This window comes from Sylvia atricapilla, chromosome 1, assembly GCF_009819655.1.
Source record: "Sylvia atricapilla isolate bSylAtr1 chromosome 1, bSylAtr1.pri, whole genome shotgun sequence".
Taxonomy (NCBI): Eukaryota; Metazoa; Chordata; class Aves; order Passeriformes; family Sylviidae; genus Sylvia; species Sylvia atricapilla.
In genome coordinates this window covers 23310643-23329877 of record NC_089140.1, presented here as the reverse complement: position 1 = coordinate 23329877, position 19235 = coordinate 23310643, and the positions used below count along the sequence as shown (strand labels likewise).

General features: G+C 41.2%; 2 protein-coding genes across 8 annotated transcripts in view; one reads left to right on the top strand and one right to left on the bottom strand.

The window, feature by feature from the left end:
• The window catches only part of ANKIB1 (ankyrin repeat and IBR domain containing 1), an 88895-nt gene extending 78823 nt beyond the window's left edge, over nucleotides 1-10072 (bottom strand). For all 3 annotated transcript variants that reach the window (XM_066317208.1, XM_066317227.1, XM_066317218.1), the window contains exon 1: nucleotides 9616-10072. The gene's annotated coding sequence lies outside the window, so the exon portion shown is untranslated. The remainder of the gene's footprint in view (nucleotides 1-9615) is intronic.
• Nucleotides 10073-10104: 32 nt separating this feature from the next.
• The window catches only part of KRIT1 (KRIT1 ankyrin repeat containing), a 410476-nt gene continuing 401345 nt past the window's right edge, over nucleotides 10105-19235 (top strand). For 2 of the 5 annotated variants that reach the window (XR_010743431.1, XM_066317240.1), the window contains exons 1-9: nucleotides 10107-10207; nucleotides 11263-11586; nucleotides 12260-12381; nucleotides 12674-12833; nucleotides 13941-14033; nucleotides 15024-15153; nucleotides 17267-17510; nucleotides 17802-17917; nucleotides 18353-18496. Coding sequence is in view for 4 of the 5 variants with exons in the window: in XM_066317240.1 (XP_066173337.1) it covers nucleotides 12280-12381; nucleotides 12674-12833; nucleotides 13941-14033; nucleotides 15024-15153; nucleotides 17267-17510; nucleotides 17802-17917; nucleotides 18353-18496 (989 nt within the window). In the remaining variant the exon portion in view is untranslated. Of the gene's footprint in view, nucleotides 10208-11262; nucleotides 11587-12259; nucleotides 12382-12673; nucleotides 12834-13940; nucleotides 14034-15023; nucleotides 15154-17266; nucleotides 17511-17801; nucleotides 17918-18352; nucleotides 18497-19235 lie in introns of all 5 variants that reach the window. The other 3 variants (XM_066317267.1, XM_066317251.1, XM_066317260.1) reach the window with 3 other exon arrangements.

The following is a 19235-nucleotide window of genomic DNA, read 5'->3' as shown; positions in this document are numbered from 1 at the left end:
GATGTTGCTCTCTAGCCGCAGGTTCCCAGGCTGTGCTACTGTGTAGTTATTCTGTTCCTGTGTTCAGATTCTGCTGAACACCAACCATGAGGTTCTTCTCAGCCCATTTCTCCAGCCTGTCAAGGTCTCAGAGGAGCAGCCCTGCCCTCCAGCCCACACAACCTTGTGTCATCAACAAGCCTGCTGACAGTGCATTCCATCACCTCATCCAGGTAGTTAATTAAGATTATAAATGCAAAGTTGCACTATTTAATTTTACTGAATTCTAATTATCATGTCCTGAAAAGGATAAAGGACTTCCATGCAGTTCTATTTTAACTAATTAACAGGTTGGTAAATGAGATGTCACAAAGAACTTGTACTTCAACACACAAGTAAGTCACCAAATAAAGCCTCTTTGGTATTTTTTTTAATGGGCAGTTTGCACTCAGTGACTCACTGAAATAGCTCCAATGAAAGATTTCTCTCCAACACATCCTTCTAAATATGGAGAACTAAATACACAAAGTATCTGTGTCAGTGACTCTGAAGAAGTCTGGGAAAAGGGCCTAAATTAAGAGCCATTGTATATTTATACTGCAATAAGCTATGAAGCTATTAGTAATGTCTCAGTACTGCAGGCTGTGTACTTCCACACACAAACTTTCAGAGAATGCAAGTAACTGGAATTCTTTCATAAAGAACAAATGCTTTGTCTTAGAATATTTAACTCACGATGCTTTCATAGACCTACATTATTTGCTAGTACAGTTTTGCAGTAGATCCATTTCTACAGAATAAGTGTGCCAGATCATTGCGGAAGAACTGTGCTCCGCTATCATGAAGTCTGCTATACAGCTGGGTCTTGCGATTTGAGCTTTAAAATATCAAAATCCCCAACCTATAAGTATATACGTAACTTCATCAGTCAGTGAAGTCCTTAGAATGTTAAAACGTATAACCTGCATTATTAATACAGCTGGAACTTTGGTCTTCATAGTTTAGTAGGTACACATTTCTGCAGTTTCTTCACAACATTGATGAAGTTCATCATTTTTCATTCAAGAGATTAACAAAAAATTTTCTGGGCTCCACTCCGCCCCAACATTTCTACACATTCATCTGTAGACGTTCAACACAGTAGAGATAAACAGAGATGTATATATTCACTTGCCCCTCAGCTGCTTAGAGATCTAAAACACAACAGAGGCATCTGGACTGAAACATACAAAATGCTAAAAAAAGACAATTCTTCAAGTAATTTACAGAGGCAAGAAATAATAATTTTTTTCTTAAAATATACTTACAGGAAAAATTTGATTGCAAAAGCATTTACAGGTTGCTACTGTCAAAAATTAGTCCTGATGTGTGCATCCAGCCTTGCACATCTTACACACATAGTAACTAATAGAAATACAAAGAAAAACACACAACTGCAGATCACAGCCGTAGAGCAACAGTCAAATCCTTAATAAAGAAAAGAGTTTATAAATAAACTACAACTGCCCTAAAATTCCTATTCTTAAGTCCACAATAAATTTTAATAGAACCAGTATTTGATGTATTTTATTTGCAAAAACATTGACAAGTATGTATCATGACCTTTTCTCATAATTTTCAGCTGTTTCTCCAAAGGGTGGTTCATAACAGGAAATATTTCGATTATCGTCATCAGTGCTTCATCTGAGCAGTCTAAAAAAAGTTCTTTTTTTAATACAGTCTGTTCTGAATTTCTACACAACGTTTTTGATAGAAATATACTGTTTGTAACTTTGCCATCAAAAATTCCTCTTAGAAATCCATTTGAAATAAAAGGGGTGGGGAAGGGCATTGCTTACCCCAACTAACATCTATGGAACTTCCCTGAAGCAGAAATCTTAAGTGGACTCAAACTAATAAATATATCAAATAGAATTTTCTCCTCTAAGTTATTTCATTTGTAGCAATTTACAACCAGGGTCAAAACCAGGACACAATGTTCCTACCATTTCTTAAAGTACCTGCTATAAGAACAAGCAGGACTTGTTTCAAAAGCAGAATTATAAACTAGAAAAATCTAATTATTTTCTATGCTAAATTCCAAGAAGAGTGATCATCAGGTGAGGTACTTGCAGCAGAGAATCAAGTTTCCAGCTTATGTCAATTTAATCACAATTGATCAGAGACTATATAAACCAGCCAAGAAATATTCCATCAGAGCATATACAATTAGCATTTTACATGTTAAGTGAATTTTCCCCAAAAAAGCTTTGAAAAGTCCAGAACTACATCTATCCTCAAGAAAGGTAAGGATGGGAGGAGGGAAGTGAGAGATTACTAACATCCCAATAGGACATTTTATAAAAATCATTATTTTAATCAAGACAATTACCACAAAATAAAACTGTGTAAGAATTTTCACAATTAGACACAATCATTTTTATCACTTTTCCTCTAATTTATATCACAGGCTACCCCTAGCTGACATCATGTTGACCAGAATCCCAGGTTCTTTCCTGGTAGGCAGCTTTCCAGCCACTCATCCCAAGCCTATAAGTGCTCTATAGGGCTGCTGTGACCCAAGGGCAGGATCCAGCACTTGGCCCTCATCATCTTGTTGCATCTCATACCACTGGGCTCAGCCCATCGATCCAGCCTGTCCAGACTCTGCTGTAGGGCCTTCCTACCCTCCAGCAGATCAACATTCTCACCCAGCTTGGTGTCATCTGCAAACAGACTGAGAGTGCACTGGATCCCCTCCTACAGATCATCAGTCAAGATATTCAAATAGGACAGACTGCAATACTGAGCCTTGGGGAACATTAGTGACCAGCCACCAACTGGATGTAACCCTATTCACCATCACTCTCTGAGCCTGGACATCCAGACACCTTTTTTTTGCCCAAAGAAGAGTACACCAATGGAAACAGTTTCTCCAGGAGAATGCTGTGGGAAATGGTGTCAGAGGCTTTACTGATGTCTAGGTAGACAACTGCTGCAGCACTTTGCTCATCCATTAAGCAGGTCATCCTAGAAGATCAGCTTGGTCTAGCAGGACCTGGCTTTCACAAACCCATGCTGGCTGGGTCTGATCCCCTGGCTGTCCTGTATGTGCCATGTGATGGCTCTCAAGAAGACCTGTTCCATGACATTTCTTGGCCCTGAGGTCAGACTGACAGGCCTGCAGCTCCCCAGATCCTCCTTCCAACCCTTCTTGTATGCAAGTGTCACATTTCCTAACCTGTAGTCACCTGGGATCTCCACCATTAATTAGGACTGCTGGTAAATGATGGAAAGTGGTTCAGTGAGCATTTCTGCCAGTGCCATCAGTATCCTTGGGTTGATCCCACCCAGCCTCATGGACTTGTGAGTGTGACAGTGGTGTTGAAGGTCTCTGACCCTTTCACTTGGGATCACAGGGCCTTCATTCTGCTGCTAGTCACTTTATTCCAGCTCAGGGGGCTGGGTACCCAGAGAACAGCTGGTCATGCTATTAAAAACTGAAGAAAAGAAGGCATTAAGTACCTCAGCCTCTTTCCTTATCTTTTGTCACTTTGTTTGCCCTCTCATGCAATAAAGCATAAGGATACTCCTAGGCCTTCCTTTTATTACTGGTATATTAATAGAAACACTTTTTATCAACTTTTACAGCAGTAGCCAGATTAAGTTCTAATTGGCCCTTCTAATTTTCTCCCTGGATAACCTCATGATATCCTTGTAGTCCTCCCGAGTTGCTGGTCCTTTTTTCCAGAGGCCATAGACTCTCCTATTTTTCCTGATTTCAAATCAGAACACTCTGTTCAGTCATGCGGGTCATCTTCCCCAACAGCTCCTCTTTAGGCACATGGGGACAGCCCACTTCCGCACTTCTAGAATTTCCTCCTTCAAAACTGTCTATCTTTCCTGGACTTCTCTCCCTTTTAGGAATGCCACCCAAAAAGTTTTTCAACCCGTCCCCTTAATATGCTGGTCTGCCCTCCAGAAGTCCAAGGAAACAGCTCTGCTGAATCTCCCCTTACTTCTCCAAAAACTGAAAACTGTAATTTCACAATTACTGTGCCTAAGACAGCCACCAATCATCACATCACCCACAAGTGCTTCTCTGTTTGCAAACTGTAAGTCTGGCAGAGCACCTTTCCTAGCTGGCTTACTCTCCACCTGTGTCAGGAAGTTCTCTTCCAGACACTCTGGGAACTGTTTCCTCTCTACTGCATTGTATTTCCAGCAGACATCTGGTGAGTTAAAGTTCCCCAGGAGAACAAGGGCTAGTGATTGTAAAACTTCTCACAGCTGCTCAGAGAATATTTTGTCTGCCTCTGCAAACTGGCTAGATATAAGAGACTCCCAACCAGGATATCTGCACTGTTGGCCTTGACCCTGATTCTCACCCATAAACAACCCTATTGGCACCATAATTAAGCTCTAGACAATCCAAGCACTGCCTAAAACACAGGGCTATTCCACTGCCTCTCCTTCCTTGCCTATCCATTCTGAAGAGTTTACAGCCATCCACTGCAGCCCTCCAGTTGTGAGTCATCACACAACGACCATGTTTCCGTAATGGCAATTATATCATAATTGTCTTGCTGCACAACAGCTCCCAGCTCCTCCTGTTTGTTGCCTGTGCTGCATGCACTGGAGCAGAGGCACTTCAATCAGGCTATTTATACCTCCACCTTTTTCGGGGAAGAAGTCCTAATTCCTGTATGACCACTCTCAGATGCTTCTGTGGTTTCTAACACATGGATAATCACTGGTCTTTGCTGCCACATGGATCTTCAACCCCTGTCTTCACTGAAATGGAAGATCAAAGGACATCGGTAGCACACCATCCCTCAAACATGGGTGTGCTCCCCCCAGGCTTATCTCTAGTGAAGCTATCAGTTTCCCCCTTCAAGTCTAGTTTAAAGCTTTTCTAATGAGCCCTTCTAACTCCTGTGCAAAGATCTTTTTCTCCCTTTGAGATAGGTGTACACCATCGGTCGCCAGAAGGCCTGGTGTCATGTAAACCAACCCATGATTAAATCCCCAAAATTCTGCCAGTGACACTAGGGAATGATTGTTCCCTCATCATTCCCTGCAACTGGAAGGATAGAGAAGCACACTGCTTGTGCTCCTGATTCCTTAACCGAGGCCCTGAAGGTTCTCGTCATTGCCCTCATACTACTTGCAACTTCCAGGATAGGAAATTTTCTCTCCACATCTTTAACCCAGGCCTTAGGGAAGCAAGAGACTTCCCCAAGAAGTGGGTCCTTCTGTTTGAGCCTTCTGTTTCCTTCAGAAGGGAGTCTCCTACAACAATGTTCCATCCTTTTGGCTTTGTGCGAGCAGATTTGTTGCAGGGTTTAGGTCAACTTAACCTTGGCAGCACCAAGCTAGATGAACCATCATCCTTGTGACTGTTTGATTTCATGTGCAGAGGCTCCTAAGCATTATGGTAAAGGCATTTGGGAAGGTAAGGCAGTCACAGAGGAGACACACCTCTGCTGCACTGGGCAGGAACTTGTCACCATTGCCCCTTATCCCTTCAAGTCACTGCACTCAGCCAGGCAGAGAGTGCATAGGGAGTCTTCATATCATCACTACTACAAGTTCCTCAGGTAGGTCAAAATGGAACAAGCTACCAGGAAACTCCTTTAAATACGGAAAATCCCCAAGAAATTTAATGAAATTTTCTCCAACACAGAAGTCTGCACATAAAAACTATTTCATACAGAATTAATAATATAGTGTCTCAGTTGTCACTATGTAATATATAAACTACACTAAGTTGTTGTCAAAGAATGATGCCACTATACTGAAGGTTGTGTGCAAACACTGATTTCTAAGTGTAAGTTTACCCACAAATATAAATCTCGTTTGTAGAGGACTAATTTTGTCCCCTTTCTTCCTTGTCAGTACAAAATTAAATAAGAAAAGTCACAAGAGTAACTTTTCTTTGCAACATTGTAACACAGCTGCTCCACAAAGACACACGAGCTAGGAAGGATCCCAAGCATTCTGCGGAGACCTTCCTATTTCCCTCAAGTAATCCATTTACAATGTCTTCCTATATTTTAGCTTCAATTATCCTCCAACAGAGCTCAGAATTTACCCAGTTTAAAATACAAACCTAAGGAAGTCACCAAATAAAAATATCTCTTGAGTAACTTCAACAGAAGCCCTTAAAGAAAATTCAAGAATATTAGCAGTAGTACAAATAAGATTTAGATCAAAAGAAGTGCTTGCCCTATCTAAAACAGTTAAAAACTCCTGTTCCTTGTCCTGTCAAAACAGGCTCCAGTAAAAAGTCTTTTCTGTGGGCTCCCTTTATATATTGAAAGGTTGCAACAGCATCTCCTTGGAGCCTCCTCCAGGGTGAGGAACCCCAACTCTCTTGGCCTCTCTTCATAGGACAGCTGCTCCATGTTTGTGTCCCTCCTCCAGACCCGCTCCAACAGGTTCATGCCTCTGCTGTTTGAGGGGCCCCAGAGATGGACACAGCATCCCAGGTGGGGTGTCTCTCACCAGGGCAGAGCAGAGGGGCAGAATCCTCTCCCTCACCCCGCTGGCCATGCTGCTTTTGAGGCAGCCCAGGATACAACTGGCTTTCTGGGCTGCAAGTGCAGGCTGCCAGCTTATGTCCAGTTTTTCATCCAAAAATGCTCTCAAGTCCTCCTTGAGAAGGCTGCCCTCAAGCCTTTCCTCTGCAGCCTGTATCAATACCAGGAGTTGCCCTGACCCAGGTGGGGACCTTGCACTTGGCCTTCCACTGTCACAAGCAAAGACTGACTTGTCTGTTTCCAACAACTCTTGAAGACATTTATCAGTTAGGAAGAAAAACAGCAGTTGTTAAACATTAGGTAGACGCCTCTGGCTTGAACTTTCAGTGTAAAATGTAATATAATCTTGCATAAAATAATCTTTCCCCCTAAAATTTACACATAAATGTGATTTCTATAATGCTCCATGGAAAACTATGTGGCACATATTTTAGGAGGAGGAAACAAAAGCAGGAGGAGTCTTGCCTGATGATAATGATGTTTAAAACAGAATTTTCCATGTCATTTTGAACATTTCAGAATTTCCATAGGGCTGCTCTTCAAGCAAAACAGATCTCTCTTTGCTATGTGTCATTACTAATTATGCAAACACAGTAATATGATTAGAAACGTAACTGGTTCAGCACACGTATTGGTAACCTCCAGCTTCTCAATTTTCCTTCTTACTGGCATGAGTCACCTTAGCAAAGCTGACAAAACTTCAACAGTGACAAGTGCAGACAGCAACATCTAGTTATCAGATTCCAAGGAGAAGATAATGAACTACTCAGGTAACGGTAACTACATGACATCTGGACAGCAAAAATAAATCCAACAAACAAAACCGCTCAAAAACAACCACCCCAAAGAAAAAAACCAACAAAACCTCCTCCAACACACAAAACAAAAAAAAAACCCCAAACAAACAAAAATCCAAAACATCACAAGACTTGCTAGGCAAACTAGTTAATGATTAATAAACAAAGCTCTACTACTGAAGCAAAAAGAAACACAGTGATAAGCAATCACAGCAGAGATGTCACAGACCAGGAGTGATAAAATGCTCGGAACGGAATAAATCAACCATAGCATTAACAAGGTTTTATATAGTGAATAAAGACATAATGACATTTTCTAATGCCATTTTTATAGCTGCTCCATTGAATAGAAGCTGACAGCTTTAGAAGGCATTCCTTTTCATATTTACATACTTAGTTTAATTTTCTGAAGTGTGTAGGCCAGATAGGAACACCTAAGAGATACATGTAAACTCACATGCAACACGTAACTACATCCAGGGAACTCCATGTTTTGTGTAATGAGCCTAATCCTGTAGTTACATATGTACATACCTAGTGATATCTAGGTGTGGATGGCACAAGTCAAAATAAAAGAGACTGCATAAAACTTACTTGCCTAATTTTTGGGTTTTGGCTAGTGATATTATTATTATAGTGCCACAGTTGTAATGTTTTTTTTTACTTTTTATAAAATTTATTTTCATTCATAATACTCTTGCTGATGCATATATATGTGAACACAGAGCACCACCAACACTGCTTAGCTTTTTAGTAATTTATAGTAATACTCTAATTCAGGAATAACAGATTGTATTATTAAAATATATTCTTTTGATTAAGGACTGAAGTAAAATTTGTTGAAGAAGGAATTTACTGAGTACAGGATCACAGAAAAGCCTGAAATTAAAGTTTGTAGAAGCCTCTTCTGTGATTTGTAAATACAACCATTCACCCTTTCCATGTCCAAAAAAGGAAAAAAAAAAAAGAAAGTTGCTATAAATTCTACCAATTTACTTCTATGTAGGCATCTTAATGAAACAAGTCACATGCTCTAAGTAGTTGAAAAATCCTGTTGCTTTTCTTATGACTAAAGCCTTTTTCCCCCCTGCCTCAAGGAAGAAGAGTAATTTTCCCCTGTATGCAAAAGAGATTAAAGAGAAATTAAACCATACTTCATACTGAAAAACAAAAAGATGAAAATAAGGATAAAACAACCATATCTGTAAGGGAGACACAGTCTCTTCTCATTGCTAACCTCTACAGCCAAAATCCTCTCAAAAGCCGTCTCTCTCTTTAGTGAACGTACTTAAATTACAGCACATTATTGATGTTATGTCTACATCTAAAACTCCATTTCTGGAACTGGTAAGCACAGAAATGCACTCAAAGAAGGTGCAATCAAGGACGGTTAGTCATAATGGAGGGATCCATGCAAGCAATTTGAGTACTATTAGTGCTTTACTCTGCCGAGAATGTTTTCGTGACTCTGTATATCCTCTGCATAATATTTGAACTGTAAATAAGAGGTAGACTGACTAGTCATGGATTATCAAGATTAATTTTTAAAAGTTGCCCAATTTCCAGTATGTGCTTAGACATGCCTGGGAGAGGGATATTGCTACTTACATAAAACTGCTACGGTATCAAGACTAAATTTTTCCCACTAAGTTAAAAATATATATATATACCCAAACCCCTGTGATCGCAAGCGTTTAGATGCATTCAAGAGCTGCTCTGACGGCGTTACCGAGGCAGGAAGCCAGGTCACTGCCACAGCTCGCCCCGCAGCCCACGCTCCCACTCCGGCCACCTCACACTTTTTCCCGTCTGCCTTCCAGGCAGGATTTCCCGGCTACCAACAAGGCGGGCATGAGCCCAGAAGCGGGACCCGGCTGAAGCCAGGCCATCGGGCAGTTGCAAACTTTACGACGGTCCCGGCCGCCCCGGGGAGCTGCCACCGATCCCCCGCCACCCTGCCGGTTCCCGGGCGAGCCCCCCGCCCTCCGAGAGCCCGCACCGGAGGCGCCTCTCTCCCCCCTTATCCCCCGGCCCGCGGCTCCCGCCAGCCCCTGTCCCCACAGCCCCCGGCACTAACCTCGGTAACCTGCTGCTTCTTCACCTCCGCACTCCGGCTGCTCCCGCCTCCCCCTCTCCGCTCCCCTCGCCTGCCGACGGCACCGAGGCGCCCCCGGAGCCGCCTCCCGGCCCGGCCGCCCCGCGCTGCACTACCGACACCCCGATGCGCGGAGCTCCAGGCTTCACCAGCGGCCGGGCTCCGCTCGCCGTGCCCTCCCGCAGCCACCGCCCGAGCCTCGCCCAGCGCCGCGGGCACTCACCGGCTCCTCAGAGGGGCTCTCCCCGGCCCTTCGCGGCGCCTCCGCGCCCGCCACTCAGAGCTTCCATGTGCCCAGCGGCCGCTCCTCTCCCCCGCTCCACTCCGGGTACGGCGCCCTCTGGAGTGCCCGCTCCAGCGGGAGCCTCGCGGGCAGCCGGGGCTGTCACTCAGCCCGCCGGGGCCCCCGGCGCGGGCACGGCGCTGCGGCTGCCGCCGGCTCGCTACCCCTTTGTTCGGCGGCGGCGCTGACAGCCGCTGCCGGCGGCGCTCCGCGGGCCCGGGCGGCCGCTCCGCCTCGGCGCCTCCCCGCCCGCCAGCCGCGCCTCCTGCTCCCGGCCCGGCCCGCAGCCTCGGCTCACTCCCTCTTTCTCCGCCCGCGGTCAACAACCGGCGGCGGCAGCACAAGTTCAGGCCGCCGACCCGGAAACTCATCGGCAGCCGAGGCCCGCGGGGCTCCGACGGGAAGCGGATCCACCGCGCCGGGGGAGGGAGCGGGGCGGGGCCGGGGCGGAGCAGGCCGGGACGCGGGGCCTGGGCGACGGGCGCGGCGGGAGGATGCGGCGGGCAGGCGGCGGCAGGCGCCACCGAGGAAGGCAAGGCGGGCACTGAGAGAGGGAGCGGGGCCGGGGCGACTTCCCCCACCCCGGCCCCGGGGCGGTCCTGAGGGCGGAGGAGGCGCTCCCTCCCCGCGGCGATTCTGCGGGAGCACCCCTCGGGGGCCGGTGCCCGGCGGCTCCTGGGCGCGGCCGGGGAAGTTCGGGGGCGTTTCCCGGCCGGGCGGTGCGGGCCGGGAGATGCTGGGCTGAGGGGCCCCCTCCCGCTGTCGCCCTCCGGCCGTGCCCAGGCGAGGGAGCGCTGCGGGGCTTCCGATGTCCCCGGCCTCCCTCCTCCCTGGCCGGGGTGGTGCCGCCGGGAGTCCCGGGGGAGCCGCCCTCCGCCTCGTCCCGGCGGGTCCTGCGGAAGGCGGGAAGGGTCGGCGGTGCTGGGAGAGCCCTGGTGTGCCTTAGACCGGCAGCCTTTGGAATGGGGCCGCCTGGAACTGTTAGCACCTGGGTTTGTTTAGAATCACTTCGTGGTGGTGTCTTCTGAAGCTGGCTGTGTTTATTGTCGCGTTCTTACAACCCCACCCTTCTTCATTCTTACTTTTTGTTTGCTGGAGTCACATTGCAAGTCTCGGCGCTGTCGGTTTCACAGACATGCTCATTCTGCGCTGGATTCAGTGCAGAGCAGTGGCAGAGGGAGTTCGCCCTCTGCTTGTTCACCTGTCCCGCCACCTGCCATCCAGGTGACCCGGCCATACCAGTGGAGTTTCCCTCCACACAAGCCTATGACCCAAACCCTGTGCATCCAAGCACGCGTAAAGAAACCCAAGGAGCAGGCCTTTCCCAGCTGTGCACAAGGGACGGTTGTTCCTTTTTCCTTTTAAAATTCTTAATATCCTGAAGTATGAGTTCTCATAAGTCAGCATGTTGCTTATTTAATGGTTTTTGGATGCTACTGTAATGCAAATCATTCATTAGCTGTTTCTCTTTGGATATTGTACTGCTCACATACCATCATTAAATCCTCAAACTAATGTATTTATCTTAACTGATGGTGAAAATATCCATGCTGTTATTTATGTTGAGCTTTTTCAATATCTTTTCAGGTAGTCTCGATCCCAGGAAAAATACTGGACTAAGGGCATAGGAATCTGAAGATCTCTGTTTCTTCTAGAAGAGGTGGAAAAGCTAGAAACACTAACATTTAAAATATGTGGAGGAATTAATCTGCAAAAAGCATGTGCTTATTGATGCTATGGAATGAAAGGGTGTTCATTTGCAGATGAAGAAAATGATCAGCTGGAAGGTGGAAATGGTCAGACATAACCTTCTCTCTGGAAGCTGATACATGATTTAGCTTTAGATGTTTTCCATATAATTTCCATACATTTTTGTGATTTTAGGAATTGTCACCTTGGTTTAACAGAAGGGTAAGCAAAGCTTTTTCTTAATTCTAAATGCTGCTATTCACTTTTTTCAGAAACTAAAGATACATTCCTTTCAGAAGCTCTGTTTGAAAGAATTGTGCTGCACCAGTTTGCAGCCCCATTGAAATAAAACTAAGAAAATGAATACATATTGTAGTTTATTTTTATCAGCTTTGTTACTTGGCTGTAGGCAAGGCTGTGTTCTACTTTGCGGGGGGCAGATGAAAACCAGGTATTTTCTTGAAATCCATGTGGAATTCATAGAAGTGCAGTACTTGTTACAGCACAGTTTATAAATTACAGTGCTTGTCATTTTGAAATGGCTTTCCTTTTCAATTTCATATATTTTCCAGAGTTCAAAATTTCTTTGGCCTTTTGTCTATTTTGCAAAATGGGGAAGATAGTTACAAAGAGGAAAAAAAAAACCATTGCTCTTATTTTAAAGATGGGTTAGAGAACAGGCTTATTTGTATCAAATCTATATGACATCTTATATTCCCCTTTCCTGAAAAGGAAGCAGGATTATTTCAGCTATTGGCATTTCTCCAGCTAAAGAACAATAAATGAATAATACAAAGCATCAGTGGATATGAGCACTGCATCCTGAAGTTTAGTGTGTTGTTGGATGAGTTTTTTTCTGCTGAACCTTTTCTTCCTGTTTATTCATTATTTCCAGTGATAAAGTAAGAAGGAGAGATGGGAAACCCAGAAAACATTGGAGATGCATATGTTGCTGTGATTCGTCCAAAAAATACTGCTAGCCTCAATTCTCGGGAATATCGAGCTAAATCCTATGAAGTAAAACTATTTCTTTTCTTTATCTATTAGTTGTTTGGCTTTTTAAATAGTATAGTAAATGTATAATAATATAACAGAAGAGAATGTAGCCTTGTCTTTTAGTCCTTATTCTGCTGCAGCGGTCATTCTGACTTCACCATGCTGCTCCTCAACATTTAGTACTTCTTAAATTTTGTTACTAAGTTTACAGTGGTATAATAATAATAATAACAATCGCATAATAATATTTTTTAAAGTTCTGTCCTTCTTTCAGCTATACTTAAACTTCTTTGGTTTCATTATTGTTTGAAAGATTCTGCTGCTTGAAGTTCCCATTGAAGGCCAAAAGAAAAAAAGAAAGAAAGTTTTGCTGGAAACTAAACTTCAAGGAGGCACTGAGTTAACCCAGAGCATCTTGGATTATGTATTAGAAGCCACCAAACCAATTTCACCAGCCAATCAGGGTATTAAAGGTAAAACCATTTTAATCTAATATATTGTTGATAGCACCATAAAAATGTTTTTTTTAATTGACATGGCAAGTTTGTGCAAAAGCATGAAATTAGTATAAAAAAAGAAGATATGTTTTGAGGTTCATCAAAAAAACCTAAGCCAGCTATACAACTAAAACCTTCATTTACCTTTGTTTCTCTTTACTTTCCAAGTCTGTAAAATGCTTACTAAAAGATTGTTAATAAATCAATCTTTATCTGTGCTGCTTCTTCACTTCAAGTTTAGGTTTATAGCTAAACTTCCAGTAGACCAGATCAAAAGTGGCTTTTGTATCCAGAGTTTCAGCTAAAACTTGACCTGGACTGGAGAACTGATAGATTATTAAGTCAGTTGTTCAGAAGACATTATCAATGTGAACATACTTCTAGCATAACTCTGTTGCTCACAGATGGAATGTGAGGAGTACATTTTTTTTCCTTGTTGTTACACACCTGATCTACCAAAGAACCTCACACTAGAGCTGATAAATTTGTTTTAGCCAGCTTATTACATTTCCAGGTGTGTATAAATTATAATGACTAAAGGACTTCTGGTCTTTGCAGTGGACTACATTTCTGTTGTTTACGTGGTAAAATGTTGCAGGTGGCAATAACTGCAGCTGAGTGGATGTAACAGAGCTTGTTATGCAGCAAACAGAGAGTAATAGAATTAAATAGAAGTAACACACATAGAGGAATGCCTTCTAAAGGCAAAAACGCTGTTCTTTGGATAGTTTGGAGAGTTTTAATTCAACCCAATTGGATGGCCCAAACATTAATTATGCCCGGCTTGGTTTGTATATTGCTAAAATTTGCAGCTGGGGTCGGAAAAGTTAAGAAGAGCTACAGTGATATAATTTTTTCATGTTAATGAGTATATCATATTTATGTTCTTTAGTTTTTCATATGCACTTAAATTTTCTTCATTTTCTTTAGATTATAGCTCATAATCGTAATTTTTTCTTCCTAGAAAGAAGATTGGGTTTGGTAAGCTTTCAGATAGTCAACTTCAGATTCTTCTTCTTTGTTTTAATGATAAATTAATTGGTTTGTGGTTTGTCTCTTTTTTGTTTTTAAATCATGTGCTAGGAAAGCGTGTGGTGTTAATGAAGAAGTTTCCTCTAGATGGAGAGAAGGCAGGCCAGGAGGCATCTCTTTACATTGTTCCAACTGTTGTGAAAGGTAACACTGAGCATGGTTTGTGAAGCTGCACTCATTTTAGCAGAAGTTCACTTGAGGGTTTATTTTTTTATATGATATATTTAAGTTATATATACATCTATCTCATTAATATATGATTGTACGTATTATTATATATATATTCTGACATATTTCTATACTATATTTTAATATGCTATATGGCTTTTTCTGTATTTAAACATTGAAAGTTGCAGGCAGGTGGAAAACTCCCTGAATATTTTAAACTTCAAAGAAGTTACTTAAAATCAAGGAAGAAACCTTTGGTTTGATGTACTGCCTTTGTTTCTGTAACAATAGCACACTTCTGGTTTACGCAGTATTTGCGCACTTGATTATATTTCAAAACACAGGCCTTAACTTTTGTAGAATTTGCTGAATGCAATTCTAAGACATCCTGCTCAGTTCAGTGTTCTCTACTCAGAGAAGAATGCTTAGTAAGTCTCTAAACAGTAAATAAATTCTTTTTTAGTAATTAAAATTAGTAATTTAGTAATTCTTAGACAAGTAATTTACTTGTCAGGAAAGGATTTTTAAAAATATTGAAGTAAAATGCCTGTGTGCTTTTGGAGAAACTTATTCATTTTTGCCTTACTTACAAGACTTGATAAAACCTATCAAATAGATACCATTGTGGAGTTAGGAGTACAAATACATACCCCTCCTAGTCCTGAGTCATCTTCCTTTTTTTTCTGGTAACAGGATGCATTTAACATTTATTCCTTAAACAAACCTTATCACAATTGATGGAATAGTGACAGATTACTTAGGAGTTTTAAGACTAACCCGTTGGGTTGTGAATTGCTATGAAAGGATTGTATGTAATTGCTATCAATTTTTATTTGGAGAAATTTAAGTCATTCTAGTCTGAAGTTAGAATGTGGTCTTAATTAGGGATGTGTAACTACAAAAGATGCAGAAAGGAAAATAGGATTCTTCTCATTGGTGTGTCTTCAGAGTATGTTTCTTTTTTAGATAATACAAAGTATACATACAGTCCTGGATGCCCTGTATTCTACTGTTTACAAGACATCATGAGAGTCTGCAGTGAATCCAGCACACACTTTGCCACGCTTACTGCAAAAATGTTAATTGCCTTGGATAAGTAAGAGACACCATCCGAAAAAAATACATTAAAATGAAAAGTTCTATATTTTATATTAAAATATAAGTAAATATTAAAGGATAACTTGTCAGCGTAACACATAGTTTTTATGTCATTCTTGTGGTTGAGAAGGAAATCATTGTGGTATTTTCTTCATGTTTATCAGAAGTGCAAACCTTGACAACGTATTTCTAAAAGACTTTTTGCCAACTCAAGAAAAGAATGGTGTGTTTCTCTAAATCAAGTAGCTTTTTGGAAGTTCATGCTCACCATGAATGTTCTGTAAAATCATAATGTTTAATCTTCTGTAAATGGCATAATTGTCATTTGAGTAAGAGCACTTGCCTGCCAGAGTGTAGTAAAAATAACCTTTAATTGTATACCATTAAGACTGGCATTTAAATTAAATCTCCCTGCAGAAAGGGAGTGCATCTTCCCCAGACACACAAATTTATTTGCAGTAGGGAATTAACTTTCAGAAAGATGATTAGTTGTTTAGCCAGGTTCATAGTAGTTTGAAATTTGAATACCTGAATAGGTTTTTTGTTGTTTTGGTGTTTGTTTTTCTGGTTTTTGGGGTTTTTTTAATGTATCCTTAACTAAAAAGTACCAGATGCACTTAGATGTGTGTATAAACTTACTTGCAGTAATGAAGTTAGCTGAGACCTCTGGCTAATGTAAAAAAATCATGCTACAGGCTATTACCTAAAAGGTTCTGTGTGTAGAGTTTTTACAGTTTATTAGGAGAGTTGTAGTATTTCCATCTATACCATCATACCAGTTAAATTTATTTGTTGCTTGCTGAATGCCTTCAAGCTGTAAGTTCTGCTTAGAAATATTTCAAGCTTCACAAGAAGCCTTGGAGGTATAATAGAAAATAGTTTATATTTTTTTATTTTTTATGTACATAGTCTGGAACAATACTTCTCAAAGATTCAAACTGCCATAACTATTTTATCTGCTGAATATGTAGAGAAAATGCCTGAAAATACCTTAGACGGTGTTTATGGCACAATAACTATAATTTTGCTGTTCTTTGTGCCAAGACCATGAGTAAGCAAAGAGATTGCTCCTTTTGCAGGACATTATAGCTTGGATCTAGGACTAAATAGGCCTAAGCATGTGCACTGAACTGCAGGTTATCTTCTTCCATCCTTACATATGATTCTGGGACAGACAAGATCCAGGTGGTCTGTCAGTGGATGTCCAAAGCATGTACTTCTCTTTCTTCTGTATTTCCAGGCTCAATCACTAAAGAGAATTTAATGTATTCCAGCAAAGCACATTTTTACCTCAAGCTTGTGCGAAAGCACGTGCAGAAACCTAAACACAAATCTGGCTTTAGACCTTTAATTCACCTCTTAATGTAACACTAAAACTACTTAAAAATTTGGTCAAAATATATTTATCCAAAACTTGAGATGAACAGCTTGTCCTGAGCCCTGTGTTATATTGTGGTAGGAAAAATGCAGCAGGTGTACAGTACTGACTTCCTCTGGTAGCACAGAATAAGGAGCTCTGAAGCTCTTCAGTACTGTCAGTAGGAGTGCACTGAGAAGAGAATAAACTTGAGCAGAGCTTTATAGAAAGGCAGGTGGTAGCCTGTGTGAAAGAGACTTAGCAGTTTGGAAAGTGTACCTTCTGGTTTGTTGCCTTTTCCTGTCTTTTCCTAATGAACCACATGAGTTATAAAGCTCGTCAGTACAGATATTGAAACTCACCCTTAAAGAAACTGCTTTAAATTTCAAAATTTGTTCAGAATAGTAATGTTAATAAACTGAAAGTAAATGAAATGGTGATGACGTGTTGCTGTGGGTAGGTTGTGTGGTTATAAACCAGCATTACTCTTAGTGTGTAATTTCCTTCTCTTTGAGAGTTTGCATCCGCACAAAATTGAGCAAATACAACTGTTTAACTGAGTGTGGTTAACAAATTTCACATTCAGGAAGTAGTTTAGTCTTATAAAATTGGCTGTGCACATTTCAATTCTTTTTTGAATTCAAATGCATGATTATCATATATGCAATCCTTAATCAAACAAAATAATGGACAGCATGATCAAAATGATCCTTTTCTACCTGAAAATTATTTACTTGCCCATTCTCTCCTGCAGGTGGTTGGACGAACGGCACACCCAGTCTCACTCCATCCCAGCTTTATTCAGACCATCTCCTCTTGAGAGAATCAAAACAAATGTAATAAACCCTGCCTATGCTATAGAACCTGGTCAAACAGAGAGCTCATTGCACATGGGTTATACTGCCCTGGAAATAAAGAGTAAAATGCTAGCATTGGAGAAAGCAGATATGTGTATCTATAATCCTTTGTTTGGGTCTGACCTTCAGTATACCAATAGGGTAAGAACTATATTTTCATTTTGTATTTGTGAAACATATATACATTTTCATTTTGAAGTTCATTCATTTATTTTATATGAATGTGTGCTCACATCAGAGTTGTTTATTTAGCAGTAGTGTGCACTAGTTTTTCAAAACTTCATATTTGATCATAATTCTCAAATGTGTTTCATTATAAAATGTTGCTGTAATAACTTTGGTTTCAAGAGAATACCTGACTGGAATGGGGTATTGTGCAGCCAAATCTCAGTAAGATGTTTTTTAAGCTGTGTTTAAATTATGTCTTCACAGGTTGACAAGGTGGTAATAAATCCATACTTTGGCCTTGGAGCCCCAGACTATTCAAAGATTCAGATTCCTAAAAGAGAAAAGTGGCAACGTAGCATGAGCAGTGTCACAGAGGACAAGTATTATGTTACATTCCTTTTTCGTCAATGGATAATTTTGCTTTGTTTTATTACAGTAGCACTTGGTAGATGTAGAACGAGATTCCTATTACTTTAGGCTTCACTGTATAAATACATATTTCTATTTGAAAGTATAGAAGTACTGAAACACTCTAAGTATTGAAACACAGTTCTAAAGGGTGAATCAAGAAAGGTGTAAATCATAAGCATTAGAGAAGCATTTCTTACTCTAATAAATACAGCTGTAGCTTGATTTCTGCATGACAAAAACCTATTCATATGAATGCTGGCATATTTTAGTTGCATGAACTTCTCTTTTATTCTCCATGTAGATCTGTGGTTTGTGCTATGTTAGTAATTTTTAAAAAGTTGATTTTCTCAACAGTTGTAATATTTCTGAATAGTGTTTTTCCTATTTCCCCTTTTAATTCATAGAGAACACCAGTGGGTAGATGATTTCCCTCTTCACCGCAGTGCTTGTGAAGGCGACTCTGATTTACTAAGCCACCTTCTGGATAAAAAGTTTTCTGTTAATCAGTTGGATAGTGACCACTGGGCACCAATCCATTATGCATGCTGGTGAGTCAAGGATAGTTTTGCCAATCAAGTACATTCTAGCTATCATGATTCTTTAGTGCTGTCATTTACGTAATTTATCAGGCCCCAAAAGAAGAAACAAAAAAACCCTCTAGACTTTTTATGTGTTGATTATAATGTTAATGTTAAGCTTCTTAAGAGAAACATTGCTTCAGGTTTTGAGGTAATTTTAATTTGAATGGTTTTTGGGAAGACCAGTTGTGGAGATCATGTCATCACTTACTTATTTCCTCTCCTGACTATCTGTTCTAATTCTTGCTGGAGGCACTGGGTCTGATTTACCATGGTAACTTTCACAGCCTGTGTTGGCTTAGGCCTGTGAGCAGTTTTACAGCACAGCAGTAGCTGAGCTGAGCATGTTTTGGTGCTGGTCATACTTTGAGTGGGAAGTTGGACTAGGTGATTTACAGAGGTCAGCGTGTCTGATTACTCTGTGATTTAATCTGTAAGAGCTTGAAAGCTTTCCTCAGTCATAAAAATGCTTGTATCTTTATGGAAGTTAGTCTTTTCCGGCTTAGTTAGTATATATAATGGTCAATGTGTCTGATGATAGGAATAACATGAAAATCAAAGTTGGCTATAAAAAGCCCACAATGTTACTTGTTTTTAGTGTTTGTCAGAAAGTTTGTAAATCCTTCATACATCAGGTATACACAGGAGTTACCAGTTATCAGTATGGGGGTTAAGAATCCTCAGGATCCATCTGCATGACAGTCAGAAG